We start from the raw sequence: 18614 nt of genomic DNA, 5'->3' as shown, positions 1-18614 counted from the left end.
AGATAAGTCACTTCCGTCTTCAAAAACTGCATATAACTCGATAGGTAATTAGGTCGACACGGAACTTACTCAAAAACCTCGGTGTTTTGTGTTTATTTAAAAGATTCCGAAGTGCCTATATTGCTATAGTAGAATATCATAGTACAGCGCAACAGTTCCACCCGACGTTTCACAGCTGGTGGGTACGAATACAAATCTAGTTGGATTAAGACGTTGCGCCTATAAATATTTTAATATATTAGTTGGTAGTGTCTCTAATCGTATGCGAACTTATTACGGTTGTTTACAATGTCGCTCAACATTGTTGATCTTTTTGAGAAATCATCCCTTCGTTTCGATTTTCATACTAAGTTCATTGCTGTGGTGTGCTGATTTAGTATGTCCGCAGTTCGTGGTATATCAATAATCGTCTAAAGAATCCAGTTACAATAATTATTTGTACTTAAAAAAAAGTTAATAATTATTTAACTTTTTTTTCAAAGATTCAATCCACGTGAGTTGCTTCTTATGCGAGACAAATATATTTGTATTAACTTAGTCATTGCAAGTCAAATAACTAAAACCCGTCCTGTTCGTAGAAGATCCACTTTTGTTGAAGTGACAAATTTGAGCCATGAGAGTGAGCTAGATCGCATTCGCGATATTTCAATATTGTATACGGTACTAACATTTAGGTAAACGCATATAAAATTGTGAACATTAAAAGATTACTTATACAGAACAGTCAGGAAGAAAACACAGTTCAGAAGAGTACCTAAACGACTCTAAAAGTCAATATATAAAGGTGCAGCCTATTATATATATAAATATATATAAGAAAGAGCGCTTCACCTATACGCAGGCATAGGGTCTATCTAAATAAAGAGACTATCTGAAAATAGCTAGGACCATCTGAAATTTAATTTAGCTAGTCGGGTCAATTAAGTACTGATCAGAAAGAATTCGAAGCAAGAGTCCGTACATAATTCAGTGTTCTATAAGGATTTATCGTTACGTTGAGTCTAGCGCACCCTTGGTCTTCCTATTCATTTATAACGGCAGTGGCGATCTTTTGACTACCTAATATAATACGTCAAAAAATCAGAAGTTTCTTAAATTGCTGCAAGTTCTTGAAGTTCGATTTTCCTTTCTGGATGTTCATCATTATAGTTACGCATTAATATACTTTGAGTTGCCACTTGTTACAGAGGTCAGGACTTCCAGACGCTGCGAGTAGCGTAAACAAACACTTGCTTCTCAAGATCGCCCAGCAGATCACTAGCACCGATACGGAAAAGATCGTTGTAAAGCCATTTTTCGCCAAGGATCGCGTTGGTCAAGAGTTGCCAATTAAGGGCATCCTTGGCGGTGTGTATGCCACCAGCTGGCTTAAAGCCCACCTGTAAAACGAAGTGTAACTTAAACTTAATTATATAGATTATATGGTGCTTTTAATAAACGAGTAAATCGTTGAGGTGAATCAGAATAACGCAAAATTTGTGTTACACATGGGTGGTGCTTCGACGGAACCATGATAGGAAAACCATTATTCACATAAAATTAAAATCACCTTTCCCTAATCAGTATTAGTGTTATACAATGAAAAATACATGAATTCTAACTTGTATATTTATAAGGACGGTATTTTTTAAGCGAACCATAATACTGTAAAAACTATTCTTATAGACTGGGCATTCACGTATGTATCACATTCAAGTAATCACGTGTCGGTGTTCTACCTTTCTGTGGGTTTCCTGATAGAACTCCTCAATGGCTCTAAGCATTGTAAGACCTACAGGCAGATTCGCGTTTACGTTTTCCTTCCCAGTCGAAGTCTTAATAAAGTCCGCTCCGGCCATCATCGCTACGAGGGATGCTTTATACACATTCTGCAGCGAACCAAGTTCACCTAGAAAAAGGTACGGAAATTAACATGTATTTTACTCGCTGTAGTAACAGTTCACAGATTTGTGACGTTCATCCTGTCCACTGGGGCTATATGAAAAACCCAGGTCGAAGAATCTCTGAATTTTTTTTTACTAGAAACACACCCATTTGAGCAAAAGTACTGCCTGAAGGCCCTGAGGTGGTAAACCGTTATGGAGGCAATTGCTTTGAAGCCTAATTCGAGTCAGTAAATTTCCACAATGATGAAAGTAGTGAACTGTTGTTTTTGCCTCAAACTTGTTAATGTATTTTATACATGAAAAATGATGTAGTATAGTTGGTGAATTTACCAGTGGCAAGGATGGCTTTAAGGTTCGCCCGTTTACAGGCACGTTTCATATCCACAATTTCTTCATAGACTCGTTCCCAATCGTGTTGGAGTGCTGCTGCTCTATTTATGACTATGTCAATTTCAGAGGCTCCTTCTTCAACTGCATATTTGATCTCTTCTAAGCGACATGACAGGCTGTATTGTCCTACAATAAAATGCGGTTAAAATTGTATGAAGATAACCTTGTTTAGTAAGCAACAATTCTTTCTTGTCGTATGAAATACACTAGCAATTGTTTAACTGGCGCCTTTACGTCACAAAAAAATATCCATACTATATTTATTAGTCATGGCGGTATGGACATGGCTATGTCTAAAATCTTCCGTCTCACTCATCAGGCTAATGATGACTAATGACTGTAGGCTAGTACAAAGACAAAAGGTCAAAATATCGAATGAAAATGTGAATTCAAAGTATTGTAATATTGGTGTCATTGAAATTGTCAGTTGTGCTTGAACATGACATTAGGAAACACCAAGGGACACTCAAGCGTAGTAATTTTTCCAAGAACTGTTTTGGGCTAAGAAATAATTGGGCAAAAGGTTATTGCAAATTTGTCACAATCGTACCAGTAGGAAAGCCTGTGGCAACAGCTGCAACAGGCACAGCTGCACCTAGGTCTTTGAATGACTGCACACAATCAGCTACTCTAGCTGGGTAAACGCAGACTGCTCCAGTGGTTACCGATAGTCCTATGAAATCCGTGATCTCCTTACACAAGGGAGCCACCGCTTTTGAACACAACCTGTATATATATATATCACGTACATAACGAATAATTGAGATTTAGCAAAACGCATGGGAATTAACTCCGTTTTTCGCTTTTTTTTTTCATTGTCCGCAGTGCATACCGTAGATCGCGATCGCAACAAACTATTATATCATAAATTATTTTACACAGAAAGGACTTTCGTAATAGGGCAACAAGCCTCTAGTAGTCTTTTTTTTTTTATTTAGACGACTATATATTAAACACACGTTTCAGTATATCCTCAAATAAATTCGGTAAAGGATAACGATAGCTAAATAATCCGGCTTAGGAGAAAATTCTGAATTTTTGAAAGCTTTCTCTACGTACTGTGATATAAGTAATGTATGTTGGGACGTTTTCCTGTACGCCTATTCGCTTCTCTTCTTACATTTACTAATTAAAATAAAAAACTGTATATAACATTATATCTCTGTGTAAATTAATATGCCCTCCGGACATATACAAATAAAAATTATAGCCTATAACTAAAAACAGGTGTCGTTTGGCCTTAGATACAGCTCACCTGAATATCTTGGATGGAGTGTCATCGCCTGAGAGTGTCGTAAGGTCGATGCACGTAATGGCACGCAAATGCCAGGCTATTGCGTTTGCTTCTGTCACACAACGGCGACGTATAATATTTGCACATGTTTCCTTCACAGAGTATAAGTTCACCTGCGACGAGTTTACCCAGTCCAAATCCAGGGGTATTGCGGACGAATTCGGCATATTGGTTTATGTATGGTGACCTCTGTGAAGTGAACCAGAAAGTATCCATTTGTAATGTTATTGAGAAACATTCTTCCTATTTTAGTACATGCATTATGTATGCAGATGCGAGATTTCTCCGCTGTCAATACAATTCGGTAGTGCGGTATAATTCGGTAGACATGTTTTTTTAAGTACGATTTTCCCCAAGCAAGGGGCAACTGGACTAGACGAAATTATGCTTTTCGGAAGTCGATTGGACATCTAGTAGGACATGGTATGATAGATTTTATTGCCCACAGAGAAGAACCACAAAAAATTTCGATCGGTTTTGGCACGATATCATTCATAAAATCCACCGCCAATAAATAAAACTATTCATTTTGACGGTATTAAAGTGCTCTGCGATGAAAATGATCTAGATAGTGCTGTAGGTCGCTAAAAGCCAAGACATTCATGATTGTCTACATGTCTGTATTATTGCAAACTGGCGGTTGTGGGCATCACCATTGATCAACACCAACAATATTATCAATAAACGGTACTAAATGAATCAGGTTCCGCGTAAGCATTGTAACGTTGGACACGAACGACGATTACAACATTTACTTTAGACCATACTGCGAAACGCTACACTGCGTTACAACGCTTTTGAAAGTCTGGCACACAGGCTTACACATACGCATGTACACCACAAGTACAAAAATTCATTCTATCTACTTCCCGTGTCAATAATGTTAACTGCAACGTTACTTCATAACAAAAAACCTTTCAACCTGATCTACAGACTTTGACAGTACGTGGATTAGATTCGACAATAACAGTGCCGACTTTGTCCCTCGGCAAAGATTAGAAGTGTTCTGCTCTTGCTGTGTCAAACTTTGTACCATTTGTATCGAAATCTATGATCGACGCAGTCCACTGGCAAGTTTATTATGTGTTCAGTACGTTGAAAATCACTCACAGTGACAACGAAGCCTTGTTCTCATACGTTTGTTTCACTATTCGAACGTTCGTTCGCAGACTCCTTCGGCTCTTAACTTTAGCATTCGTTAGCTGGATCCAAAGAATAACCAGTTCTATCAAGACGCGCAGATGGTAATCTCTTCTATAGGAATTATTCCTGCACTGTTTTGCGAAATCGCCCATCCAGAATGATTCCTCTCCTATGCAGCTATAAGCTAAAGTCTTCGCCCTGCATAGATACCATGTTATTGCCAAGACCTTGCTTTTTCGACGCATATACATGTAGTACATAAAACTAATTCTTATTGTTGTAATAGCGAGACGGTATACACGACTCTGTTTGGTCTATGAGTACTGTGGTTTCCACTTAACTACTACTATTTCCACTCTAATCCCGTAGCTAAATCCATCACGCGTGGTTAGATTTTGTTTCCCAAAATTCACGGGCGAAACATATTGCCGCGTAATTGCTCTCTCCGTTCTGCAGGCTTCTATGGTGGTCCACGATCACGTTGTGTTCCGATGCACAAACAGCTGAGAGCTTTAAATAGCGAAGATTCTTTCTATGATTGGCCAGAGTACAAGAAAAGATTAGAACGCAACATTTCTGCTGTGGTGTTGACTGTGCTTCAGAGCGTTGTTGTAATTGGCCCGTAATCCTTTCGCTAAGTGCACCATCTGCACACCCTATGGATCCGTTTGGGATCGATAGCTGGTAAGAAAAGAAAAGGAAGTTTTATTCCATAGCGCAGTATGTTGATCTGGTGATACTGTAGTAGAGAAAATCTTTCCAAGAACATATAAATAGACCTGTTCATCAGGGCTTTGGGTATATATTAACCTTTATTGGATACGGAAAGATCCGGTTATGGACGGTAAGTAAAAACGAAGGTAATAAATATCAAGGCTGCCTCAACGTTCAGCAGGAAACAGAATGGACCGTGCTGTTCCAAACGCAATGGCCGTCATAGTCGGTGTATTGATAAACGCTCCATCGTTGTCGAACAAGCAATATGGGATAGTCAATAAACAGCTTATTCACCTCCCTTGCGTCGTTAGAGAGAAACGCACCTTCGGTGTTGTTGTCCTTGCCGTAGCTCGAATAATCGCGATCTGCAATTCCTGTGCACTAACGGAGCATTAAATAGCTAACTGGGGGCCAAAAGTTTAGTGCCTAATCTCCTAAACTCTCATTGACGCAGACTTAAAAATTCACAACTCATTATCATTGCGCTGTGGTGCCATAGTATTTAATAAGACCGAAGCCACGAGGCGTGTGTATGTGTGCGTATCATACATGTAGATTACTGGCAAAAGGAAAATCACGGTGACATGCTTTTACTGTCGGAAAAAGAGGTGTACCAAATATAGAAATTAGGCCGGGCAAGTCTAGGTTTCAACTACAACTATATATTAGACTGAGCTCTTATATTGTTCCCTCTTTATGCATAAAATAAGGTGTAATAGTACTGATTTGACGCACATACGGTATGATATCAAAAAGTAAATATGTTGATCCTAATTATCCATTTTATAATGTTTGTTTTTTAAGGATCTCATGAGAAACTTAACCCGTGGCAACATTTAAAAATGTTCCACGACAGTCTTACACACTAGAAAATCAATGGCTGCAGTTGATGTAGATTTGTGCAATGATTCGTAATTTTCGCTCATTTCTACCTGTACTGATAGCAGCGCGTTCATGCGCAGTTTCGACAAAAACTTGCTTACAAGTTAGATCTAGTTACATTTAGTTTTTTTTTTCTAGTTCCTAAATTTCTGTCGTATAAAAGCATGAGATATGAATTCCATAGTACACACCTGTGTTTATAATTGCAGTAATAGTGTAATGTGAAAACTACCGTTGTAAATAGGCAAATTGTGTTTGTGGTGCTATGGCGTAAATTATTATGTGCCGGGCTGAAAAATTTTATGCTTACAGTGGATACTTCATAAAATAAGCTAACGTAAATTAAACATGTGGCGTGCAACGCTTTGTGGCTTAGATAGAAGACAACTAGAAGAACCAAAATAACAACACGAATCTCTTTGCAAAAAGGGTTTCCTCCTATTATTAATTGAAGACGAAATTACTTCAAGAACACCTGAGGCACTACCATCGTCCCTTCTCTGCTATACATTTTACATATGAGTGGCATCAGGTGTAGCCTTCTCAAGTCTTTTGATGTAGCTTCGCCGCTATTACTATATTTGCCGACATTATTATGGGAGACATAAACCAACCCATCTACATCGTGAGTTGTTGTGATGATGATAGAACAGCCTAAGGCACATGTAGTCCTGCACTCAGTTTAGCCAGGCTTGAACTTTATCGACGCAGCGTTGCCAACCGCTTGTTTTGTTTGTAGTATCTAGTTATGGCAAAGCAATGCTGTTTGCTTGGATATTTCGTACAAGTATTGTAATAAAGAGCAGATCACAGTAGTGCAGTGCTGATTTGGTTCGTTGAATTGAGAAAGCATGTCACGTTAAGTAAATACTTTGAAATACACCTATATATAAATATAACAGGAAATTACGAAAGCCACTTATAGAAGAATTTTACTTGAAGATTGGACATGGGAGTCAGCAAATAGCGAATAGCAAAAGCAGTAACCAAATCAGCATTGCAATATAATATTTTACCACTAACCCAAGTTTATGCTTTGTTCTCACCTTTGGTTTCTACAGAGGACATGACTAGCAGTATGTCGTATCGAGCGTTAGAGGGTGGCTATCAGGAGCTGCCCCACGGAGACGATGATGCGCCACCGCAGGTGCGTAAATGTTATCTTGTTGATCGGTATTCGCTTTGCGCGTGCTATAAAAAATCGTTGAAACCGTTTTGTTGAACTTTGCTTCGTTTTGAAAAAAATGTTTACCGATAGAAATGTGCTAAACAAGTTTGTTTATATTTGTTGGCTGTGTATTAGCCGGGCGCGTCACCGGGAGAAGGATTGGATCTACAACCAGACGTACACATCGCCGGCACAGAGGGCACGTCCGCCCATATACCCGATCTGGACAATTTTTTCCGCAAGATTTACGCCTACCATCAACGGCACGGATTCACGTGTATGCTGGTTCAGGACGTATTCGCTCTAGCGTACGTATAAATAAACCAGCGTCGACCACTATTTTTAAATATCCCCGCAGATGGGCTTCATAAGCGGGGCACGATGACGAACTTGGCCTAATCTATCATTGGTTTAGCTAATATGATCCGTTTGATTGCTTACCAATAATACATATCATCACAACATCATCACATGTTATATCAAATAAATTACTCCGTTCAGCACTCAATTATTTGGTCATGTAATATAAAGTGTCCATACTTTAATATGGCCTAAGACATATGCGCTATATAAATAACTACTGAATGCTTTTTCCAAGACTATAATAATGATAACTGACTATAAACAAAATCAATAGCTCCATCAAACAATGTAGTAATGCTTATAATTTTTTTCATTTCATATCTCGATTTCAGTCAGCACGTGTTTTTGGTTGTATTTATCGTGTTCTTGTTTTCCTGCGTTGACTACCCAATTTTGTTTCGAGATAAACCTGTAGATGGCCGCAATACCACGGAACACGTTAAGGTGAAACTTAAAGATGGCATCATACCGCCTGGACAATGCATAGCCAGGTAAGTGAAGAAATCACGAAGTTTTGTTCAGTGCTAGATGAAAATTTGGCCGCGCTTTTAGTCGGATTTGTATTTTAGCTAGGCAAAAGCTAATTTATTTCATTTTCACCCACCTCGACTCTTACGTTACAGATCTCAAGGACAAAAGCAATGTATTATTTATCTTAATCTATATATGATTTATTTTGATTTCGCTTTATTGTTTCCTTGATACTACCACTATATGTCAAATATCTTACATGCAGTAGTGAGCTCATTGAAGGCGGTAAATATCCTCATTTTATGTAATGTCTGCAAATGTCTTCGCGGGTTTTCAGAGGACTTTAGCAAAAACGGCACGAATCGCCGTTATTTAAATGTTATCTCTGTTCATTCGTGGTGTCTTTTTCTATCAGGTTATCGCGCTCAGTGGGCTTCTTTTTTGTGATCTGGATCATCTACGTAATTTACAAGCTTGCCGTTCTTCTAAAAAACCTGTGCTCCAATTTGGAGATTAGGCGATTCTATACAAAAGTTCTAAGAATACTACCGGTAAGTTTTTTCAACTTTTCATGAATAGCATCATGATTCTCTCTTACTCCCTTTATCTTCCGGTCCCTCTCTCTTTCTTTACGCCTAACTCAAGCCAAAACGAAGGCCCGTCATGTACTTATTACATATACATAGCTAACAAAATATAATTGGCCTTACGATTCAAATCAGTCATTGCGTAAGATCAGATAGCTCTCCTGAAAGTGCGACCCCGCTTCTCCAAGCAAAAAGTAGCCCTCTGTACGGCTTAATTTATGAAGCGATGTCATTCGAGACCCTTGTTTCATTGGGTAGGCGTTTAAAGTCGAATTATATCTGTATATATATAAATACAATTAATGTAGCAGGTATGTTCTAGCAACGTTAGTTGAACTACAGTGGTAAACGTGTTCACTTGCTGTGAATTTAGGGTGAACTAGACAATATGACTTGGCACGATGTGCTGCAGCGATTACTAGAGGCTCAACGTCAAGGCGATTATCCCATTGCGGTCCACAAGCAGGAACTAAATGAGCTTGATGTCTATCACCGCATCCTGAGGCATGACAATTATTTGGTGGCGCTAGTGAACAAAAATGTTTTACCGCTGAGGTTCAACGTACCGTTCATAGGGACTGTTACATTCTTCAGTTCGGGCCTCAAATACAATATTCAAATGCTACTCTTCTGGGGACTGTGGTCCCCTTTCGAAAACAACTGGAACCTTAGAGATGATTACAGAAGACCGGAGAACACCCCCATTCTAGCTGACGAGTAAGTAGAAATCAGGGACTTATGAAAAAATGTCGAAAGCATAGCAGTAAAAAAGGAAAAGTAATCGAGAATTATCGTAATTCTTTAGACCATTATGTAGTTGGGAAAAGCATTAGGTAAGGTAAGGCGTCTGCTATAACTGTTCACGTTTAGGTACTTAGATATGTGTCATAAGAAATTTCCTTTACCCATATTGAGTAGTGAAATCTGATTGGATTTATGATGTTTTTCTTGTCGTCACGGTTTGCAGAATGGCCCGAAGATTCCTGAGCGTTGGTCTGTTAAATCTTGTCTGTATGCCATTCATTTTCATTTACCATCTCTTTGAAACGGTGTTCAGCTATGCTGACATGGTGAAACGGGAGCCTGGTTTCCTTGGCGCTCGAACCTGGAGTGGATATTCGCGAGTTCACCTTCGACACTTCAATGAACTTGAGCACGAGCTCGATTCCCGCCTCTGCATGGGCTATAGGGCAGCGACGCAGTACATGAATGCATTTACAACTCATCTAACAGTCATACTGGCTAAGTATGTCTAATTTTTTATTGGAGATGTTTTTGATTTCTGTTTTAATTCTCCGAAGTCACTGTCCTTCTGATGTATATATATAGTTCTGTATTATGCAGTATTATACTTAGCATTATTCCATTATTAACCAGCGAGATAAAGAAAAAAGTTTTTCAGCAAATGATTCAGTCCGGATGATAGAAAAGGCATTTTTAGAAATGTATATGCCTGCGGCATCTGTTATTTTTTTCATTTTCATCTTCACAATGCAGGAATATCGTGTTTTTTGCGGCCTCTCCATGGGTTGTTCTTGTCGCCCTGACGATTTGGGACGAAGACTTTCTCGCAGTGGAGCACATTGTAACGGCCATTGCCATCCTGTCGATGATTCTCGCCATTTGCCGCTCAGCGATCCCTGATGAGGTATGATCTCGGTATCTTTAATTATTAATCCTTAATTGTTAAAGATGTTTAGTTTTGCTGTTAATTAGCATTAAAATCCAAAACTTGACATTTCGAAAGTCATTTAGTTATATCTGTCGTTTGTAGTCTTACCGTTCACAACGTAAATGAACTCAATTAGGGATGGAAGAATTAACTTTATATCAGTGGTCGTCGAAGGCTTAAGACCTTGCAAAAAAGTCAAGCAACCCTTTACTTGCAGAACTTTTTACATTACTAACTGTTAAATGAAGGTATTGGCCGTCAAAGGCTAAAGACCTAGCAAAGAAGTAAAGCAACACTTTGTCAGCATGGAATGGATCACCTTTTATTAACATTTTCATATTAATTCAAGGTGGCTGGGAAAGTATTCAAGCGTAAGATCATTCACGACATACAAATTGGAAGTCGCACAGGTTCTGCATGTTGTCGACACAAGAATTGTCATTTTCCAGGGCTAACAAGGCCAAGCGGGATAGTGCCAGTCAATGTCTCCTTAACACACAACTATTGTTCGTATTTAAATATATACGTATTTGAATATACGTGTATGATTTCGTTAAGCATAACTGAAAAAAAGTATGAAATTTACTCCCTTATCCGAATAAAAAAAGTGCGAAAATAGGAACTCCTTTTAGAAAGTTCATACGAAAAGCATGCATTTTCTACATAGGTCTTTTGATATAGTGATTAAGTAGAGCTGCTACAGTTAAGAAGATAAGTCACAATTCACCGAACCATTACATAGAACTCTGAGACTCCTGCATAGCTACTTAGCCCATGCGCACAGTTTTGAAATGTCATGTTAGGGAAAGGAATTAAGGTTTTGTGTATGGTACACAATTGAGGCTACACAGATAGTCTGCCTTAACGTCTGTCGAATTTGTGTTTCCAATAACATAATCTTATGGGCACGATATCTATGATTTTGTTTTTTTTTTAAATTTAGTACAATTTTCGTCTTTTTGTTATTGCTCGAATAAATTGCGATATGAATTTGTAATATATAATCTACGTCAGCGTCTTATATATTCTTGGTTTTTAATTTCACAGCATATGATATGGTGCCCAGAGCAGTTGATGAGAACTATCCTTTCGCATATACACTATATGCCCGATGAGTGGCAGTGTCACGCTCATACCACGGTTGTACGGGATGAATTCGGCAATCTCTTCACGTATAAGTTCACACATCTATTGAGTGAGGTACGTGTCCGTGGTTGTAACCTGTCTGCTTCTATTTTTTCGTGGGCCTAACTAACTACGTATACTGCATTCTTCATCACGAAAGTACCTAAACGTTTCCAGCACGAAAGTATCTAAATGCTTGCAACTTTTTGATTCTTCAGGTTCTTAGTGCAGTGGTAACTCCGTTGTTACTTCTGGGACCTTTCCGATCACGGAGTCGAGAAATCGTTTGTTTTTTTATTGAGAACTCCATCTCGATCGAAGGTGTCGGAGACGTTTGCACGTTCGCTCAAATGGACATCGAGAAGCATGGCAATCCACAGGTGCATGATTTTGTTGAACATTCGATGATGCTGTGTTCAGTTGTTAGAAATCACGGGCCCTGAGCTTCTTTAAAGTTTGTTAATAAATATTTATTACTGAATTGACCAACTTATGAATATAATTTGAAAAGAATTGTTCGGGAAGAAACTCAAGATAAATTTTTACGTGTGTGTCTGTGTGTAACCCGAATACTAACACAGTAGTGAATCTTTTTCTGTAAATATTTCTTGTCAGTGGACGAAAGCGGCCGAGCCAGCCGACGAGTCTACGACAGAAATTACTGCCCGAATCAGGGAACCACATCCTTCGAAGCAAGGCGAAATGGGCAAAACCGAGTTGTCCTTGGCACGCTTCCATTTGAGCAATCCTCATTGGAATCCTGACTCTCATATGGGTCAACGGTTCCTACAGGGGCTTAAGTCTCAGATCGATGCCACAGCACTTGGTCAGTACACGTCCTATTTGGCGACTCAACTACAGCCCTTCGATTCGACATCAACGATAACTGCGGGAGTCTTCCACGGACAGCCACAGGGCCAGCTGCTGTCTCAAAGTGTTCATAGCTATATGTCCATGAATCCAATGGTTTGTATCTATGCTGATTATATTGATATTGTTGTTTTTTAACTCCTAAAGATGATGTTATTGGAAATCGTGAATGAATGGTACAAATCGTTCACTGGCTCCAGCCGGGTATTTGAAGATATACAGCTTGAGTGAACAAAGAAGATCCCTCCCTTACTCCCGCTTTCTTTAACTTGATCATTGTATGTCATTACGTTACAGATGTCACATGTTCGTTCTAACAAGATCGGAGACGTTCCTCTGGTTGGACCAGGCATCACCTCAGCACAAGGCCCACTCACGTCAATAACGTCATTAGAACAAAGATCTAGGAGCATTGAAAATTCAGCCATGACCTCACTGCTTCAAGGCAGCCTTGGCGGTTCTGTACCAGGCGGGCGGCAGCACGCATTGCTGAGTCCTATCCCGTCAGCTGAGCAAAGTTCTTTGTGTATGAGTGCTAGCGCGCTATTTCTTTACGAAAAACACCAGCCATCATCGGCGTCTCATGGGGCCATAGGCGGGTATGGCAGTCACGGTACGCCCCGACGGACGCCTTCACGACCGTTGGTATCGGGTCTCGCAAACATTCAGGAGAGCCGGTTAGAAACAACGCCTCTCCTCCTGCCACAGACCCAATCACAGCGGAGTGGAGCTAGCACTAGTAGCTACGCGTCCGGCTACAGATAGTTTCATAGTTGTATAGCCAGTTCATTACCTACGCTGCAAAACAACTGTTGTGAAAATATAGTGCGCTACTACTGCTGTAACAGTAAAGCTGGTTAACTCAGAGCTAACCGAGGTGACCAGTATACGAGGTAATTGTTACACGAGATTAAGGCCGAGAACGCATTGGTTACCTAAAAGCACCCGCGATCTCTATGTGCAATTAGCACGATATTGATTAAAAATACTAAATAGAGGCAAAATGTATTTTGGAAGAGAATGTACAATGTAGATGAAACGCTGTCAAAATCGTGGAAGTGGAAGAAAACCTTCGCGATAAGTAGCTTCAGTCGACCTGTACTTACTTTCAAATTGGCACAGGAGGAAACTCATGTGTTGCCCAGATAAAATACCCCCCATAAAAACAGACAGACGGATCTGCGCAAGTTAAGCAGGTCATTTTAATCTCAGTGTGATAAATTTTTTCTGCTGTTATTTTCCTTTCAGTTAAAGCATATAAATCTGTAAATGTCACGCCTACACAAATAATATATAAGTAGTAACGTGTATTGCTGAAGTGAACTTAACTACTTTCCGCAGTAAAACGTTGCAGATCGTTAACTTGTTGATATCGTGCTTCTCGCACAATAAATCTAAAAAAAAAAAGTTTGGTTCCGGAATTTTTCCCCTCGGCACTGTGTGGTAACAGAAGTGAGCATTTTCTACCTAGATTGAACTAAGACTTCTAGCAGACCCAATTCAATACGAATGTGGATGCATGTTTACTTGCATATTGAGTATATTCAGCTTTACTTCGACCTTCAGTTAGTTTTACCGAGGGATTTATTAACTATTTAAGGTAGATAGAAAACGCTTCCTTTTGGCGTCCGAACTTGTTACTTGCTCATTCATTTGACAATAGACAACGCTTCCTTTTGGCGTACGAATTTGTCACTTGCTCATTTATCAAACGAATGGCAATAGTAGTGGCTTATTGCAATGCAAAAGTCGCTGAAAGTATTCAAATGATCGATTTATTACATACACCTACACAAGCATATGGAGCGAAAACAAATTAAGCGGTCTTATGAATATTGATGAATATGTGTTGTATACATAAATCGAGAGAAACATTGAAATAACGATATTTTCGTATTTAGAGGTTAACTCGGCGTACTTGTAGTATATGTTGAAAATACCTATTATATTACGCAAGCAACGGGTTATACGAACAGATAAAACAGAACCACATATATGATGAACAATGTAGCAAGCTGCCGTGACGCACTGTTGATCAATGAAAATTCAAATCCACCCTTGTATAACATTCTGTATGCTTGATTGAGAGTACGGCTTGTAGCACATATATTGTTATTATTACAACTGCCACAACACTTTGCGAAACGACGTAGTTTCTATTAATATTTCAGTGCTAGCTAATCAAATAGATGCGGAAATGCAGTAAGCCGTGTGCATAAAGTAGGTGTGAATATAGTTCGTGTGGTGTGTGTATGGACGTAACGAATTACACGATATAATTCGTTTACTTAATCGATGAGTGATTTTAGCTACAAAGCACATGGCGATTTACTCATAACGGCAAAAATTTATGTAGTCAAAATGAAAAAATCAATGCTTAGATATAGATAAATTTATATGTATACATTTATACAAATCACAGAGAGCGCACACACCAACTCATCGTGCTATGTAGAAATCAACTATGAAAATGTAAATATATATATATGAATGCATACGGTAATTAGTGCAATTGTTTAGCTTTTTCTTATGTCTTGCGTACCTATATTAGACGTTGGTTATTCCGTAAAAACTTCGTAAAGAACCAGGGTCTCCGATGATTCCGATTGATTGTTTCATGGGAAATCAAAGATTACATCAGTAGAAGGTTGAGCAAAATAAAGGCCAAAAAACAGTGCTAAAAAATCTCCGGAGTATTTGGCGGCTAATACAGATAACATTGTGTTAATGACTTGAATATATTCTCTGATATTGTCCCCATGTTACTCAACACGTTTGTCTAAGTTCTTCTAAGTTAAGTGATGAATAATTACAAAACATCTTTAAACCTGTTTTGAACTAAATTAAGACGAAATAACCTTGTTCATCTCTATATCAAATTCTATATAATTCAGATCATCGGCTATTCCAAACAGTTAAATATCACATTTTAAACCATCGCAAGTACAATCTACTCGTGCCTTGTAGTGGATACTGCTAAGCATTTGCAAACAATATTCGAATAATGAACAACATCACACCTTTTACCGAAGTAGCAAATAAACGTTGCCGAAGATGGGTATGATTATTAATTTATATAATAAACAATATTTTACGACAAGTTACATATTGGAAAACTCAATTCATTATTGGATTATATTGAATAGTTCGGGGGTTATATGGGCCACCGCATCTCAAGCATCTGGGAAAATAGATGCGGTAAATACTAATTGTATAGAGAAGTTAGAAGGACGAAATGGTCTCAGAGTACAACTCAGCTTGGTTTGAATACGTCTGTGTATATAGGCAATTTCGTACTCGTTGTATCACCTGGCGTTGTTGTCCACAAAGTGTTACATGTGGTTGTTTTTTAATGAAATCTTGGCGACTTCATCGACATAACTTATCGTTCGCATAATCCACCATTGTCGCACATGCACTACATTGTAGAAAATTATGACTACAGATTAGAATTTGTCATAGATCGGTGATAACAAACGAAAGACGTACGTACAAAAATTCACTAATTATACTTTACCAGTAACTAGTATAACCGCTGCTGCGTTTTAAATGTTTGAATGTGTGTAACCTTCTAACTCTCCTTATGACTGCCTGGATATCAAGATCCGCTATCGGGAAGAATATATTAGCCTACTCCATTGATTACTGCGCGAGGATATATTACTGTCCGTTGGATAATAATCTGAGGGCATAAGACCTACTGTAGCAGTTTAGAAAACGACTTCGTCCTCCAACCTCACTAAGATATCTTGCACACATTTGTCTTCGTCTGTTACGCACATTTAAGCTACAATCAAATTTGGTTGTTACTAAGTCCCAAGCTTGCCAAATGCTAGCTACCGTTTTAAAGCTACGACAGATTAGCCGGTTCCGAACAGCGCTAATGAACCTATCCCGAAATGTCAAAGCGCATGTAAGTGCTATGCATTCAACTTTTTACGCTCTGTCGGTAGAAAGAGGACCAAGAAAATCGAAATAAACAGGTTATGGATTTGAGACGCGAAACCGTCATTTCCTGATTCAAACATTTGCAATTTCATAAAGACAATAGGAAGAGCACCACCAGTCTTCCGAAAACTATGAAATACCTAGCGGTCTTTATCGACATGATATCCATAGCTTATAATTCCTATATAAATAATTATTATATATGAGTTATATATGTATATACATATAGACGTTAGTGGGTTATTGACTTCAATGGACTCTGCTTTCAGATTGCATTCACATATAAATGTTAATTAATATGATTAGCCATTCAGCTTCAGTTACACACATTGAAGGAACGTTTATTAAATAGATGTTACCCAAATACATTTGAAAAAATGCTATACGAGTATTGTATAACAATTAAATATCATCCGACTAAATTATCTGTCTGCCAGTAATTTGGTCTGTAATAAGACCTGTAAATATTTTCAATATGATGTTAATTATACCTATGATAACACAATGGACAACGTGATTGGATAAGAAGGACATATACGGTTTCAATCCGGGCGTAGACAGGCATCGTTTTGTGAGGAGAGCCAGCTGTGTAAATTAACAACTAAATGGTTAAGGTACCACATGATAACATGAGTAGGCCATGAATAACATTATCACATTAAATCATATACAATAGTGTAATGCACGAATTGTCTAGAATTGTAAGCAGTTATTGAATTAAATTCTTTAAGTCGCTAAATTTCTTCATGTTTGTATCTGGTACTAGCACTAAGCATGGCTTCAGACGGCTGACCCTTTCCATCACGCAACTATGTACGTCTCTGCGAAGATTCGAACTACCCCACGCATTCCTCACATTAGTAAACAGACACGTGATCATTCTCAAAAGTAACGAAAGCTAGCTTGTTCTCGACACTATTTTATATTTCTAATTCTAATTCGTAACTGAAATAAGGCCGCGCTTAAGGGGCTACATTTTAGGACGATTCTCAGTTCAGTGAATGTCGCCGTACCTCTTTCACTCAAGGCTCATTTTCTGTGGCAAAGAACAGTTTACAACTGAACCCTTTTCGCAATCTGTGGTACTTTAATACACTTTGAATTCAATATGGAAATACAAAATGTGTGTATTTATTTATGTGTACAATTGCAGTAAAATGATTTATTTCTCACTACAAGAAAGGAGAAATAAAAAATAGAAATACTCATCGCGCCACTTTCGGAGTTGTGCAGGGCGACGAGCTGATAACGGTATGATCACACAGACCAAGCTATGAGTTACCACGAAGTTGGTTTAGTAAATACAACATTAACTATGACCACAAAATACTAAACAAACATATCTACTGGGTTTCTCTCGAAGATGCTATCGCTTGGCGTTTTTTAATCAACCCTAACAAAAAAAGCTCTGTTTTTAAGAGACAAACATGGAACTCGTTTGCCTATTATATGGCACTCCAGCTAGCTTTTAACATCGTTGATTATTACGTCAGTGCGGGAAGATTTAAAATTCATAAAGCATTCATATTGTAAATCTGTACTTCTCTGGCCAAAAGTTCGAGTAATTGAAACGTATCAACCTAATTTTTTTATCTTACTCGTCAGGTAAATGTCTACAATTGCAACATTCAACAGAATCAGTAATATAAATGTATATATACGAACAAATAGCAAATTATCAATGAAATGATATTATACATGCGATCTTACTATTCGACATTTGTTTATGGAAGCTGCGCCCTATATATGTATATATAAATGCGGGAAAACATCAGCTTATAAGGGAGAAGTTTGCATCGAATATGTTTACAAAAAGCATATTCGGTGTTCCTACCAACGCACGCACCTTTACAATTGGGCGAATAAGATTCTTTCAGATTGAAGTTTACCACTTCGCTAATGATAAGCGTCTTTATTTTAATAAAGACGCTTATTATAAATCAATTCGCTGAAAAATATTCGAAGGAAATGAAAGAGACAAAACAAAAAGAAAGACTTACCCATTACGCGACTGGTCCTGAAGAACATACTACAACAACATATATATATATATCTAGCGTTCGTAAAATAAATTAACTGCTTAAGATTGATTGAAAAT

The 18614-nt window shown here is 38.3% G+C and overlaps 2 protein-coding genes across 8 annotated transcripts; one reads left to right on the top strand and one right to left on the bottom strand.

The window, feature by feature from the left end:
- Window positions 1-872: 872 nt before the first annotated feature.
- Window positions 873-18595, bottom strand: Dera (deoxyribose-phosphate aldolase). 6 transcript variants are annotated; one of them, XM_022848237.2, is made up of 6 exons: window positions 18517-18595; window positions 3532-3759; window positions 2827-3002; window positions 2217-2402; window positions 1719-1888; window positions 873-1379 (listed from the first exon to the last, which is right to left on the bottom strand). In XM_022848237.2, exons 2-6 carry the CDS (start codon window positions 3735-3737, stop codon window positions 1191-1193), a joined length of 927 nt encoding a protein of 308 aa, XP_022703972.1. In that variant the 5' UTR covers window positions 3738-3759; window positions 18517-18595; the 3' UTR covers window positions 873-1190. The 6 variants fall into 6 exon arrangements, with proteins under 6 accessions (XP_022703972.1, XP_022703966.1, XP_022703967.1 ...); XM_022848231.2 differs by lacking the exon at window positions 18517-18595 and adding an exon at window positions 4681-4812; XM_022848232.2 differs by lacking the exon at window positions 18517-18595 and adding an exon at window positions 4604-4693.
- On the top strand, window positions 5205-15672 carry Atg9 (autophagy-related protein 9). 2 transcript variants are annotated; one of them, XM_022848216.2, is made up of 12 exons: window positions 5205-5397; window positions 7374-7459; window positions 7616-7788; window positions 8176-8334; window positions 8730-8865; window positions 9275-9618; window positions 9869-10147; window positions 10399-10549; window positions 11621-11773; window positions 11917-12078; window positions 12314-12664; window positions 12866-15672. In XM_022848216.2, exons 2-12 carry the CDS (start codon window positions 7379-7381, stop codon window positions 13331-13333), a joined length of 2457 nt encoding a protein of 818 aa, XP_022703951.1. In that variant the 5' UTR covers window positions 5205-5397; window positions 7374-7378; the 3' UTR covers window positions 13334-15672. The 2 variants fall into 2 exon arrangements, with proteins under 2 accessions (XP_022703951.1, XP_022703953.1); XM_022848218.2 differs by lacking the exon at window positions 11621-11773.
- Window positions 18596-18614: the final 19 nt, after the last annotated feature.

This window comes from Varroa jacobsoni, unplaced genomic scaffold, assembly GCF_002532875.2.
Source record: "Varroa jacobsoni isolate VJ856 unplaced genomic scaffold, vjacob_1.0 scaffold_1338, whole genome shotgun sequence".
Taxonomy (NCBI): domain Eukaryota; kingdom Metazoa; phylum Arthropoda; class Arachnida; order Mesostigmata; family Varroidae; genus Varroa; species Varroa jacobsoni.
The sequence above is the reverse complement of the archived record's forward strand: the minus strand, read 5'-3'. Positions and strand labels throughout refer to the sequence as shown.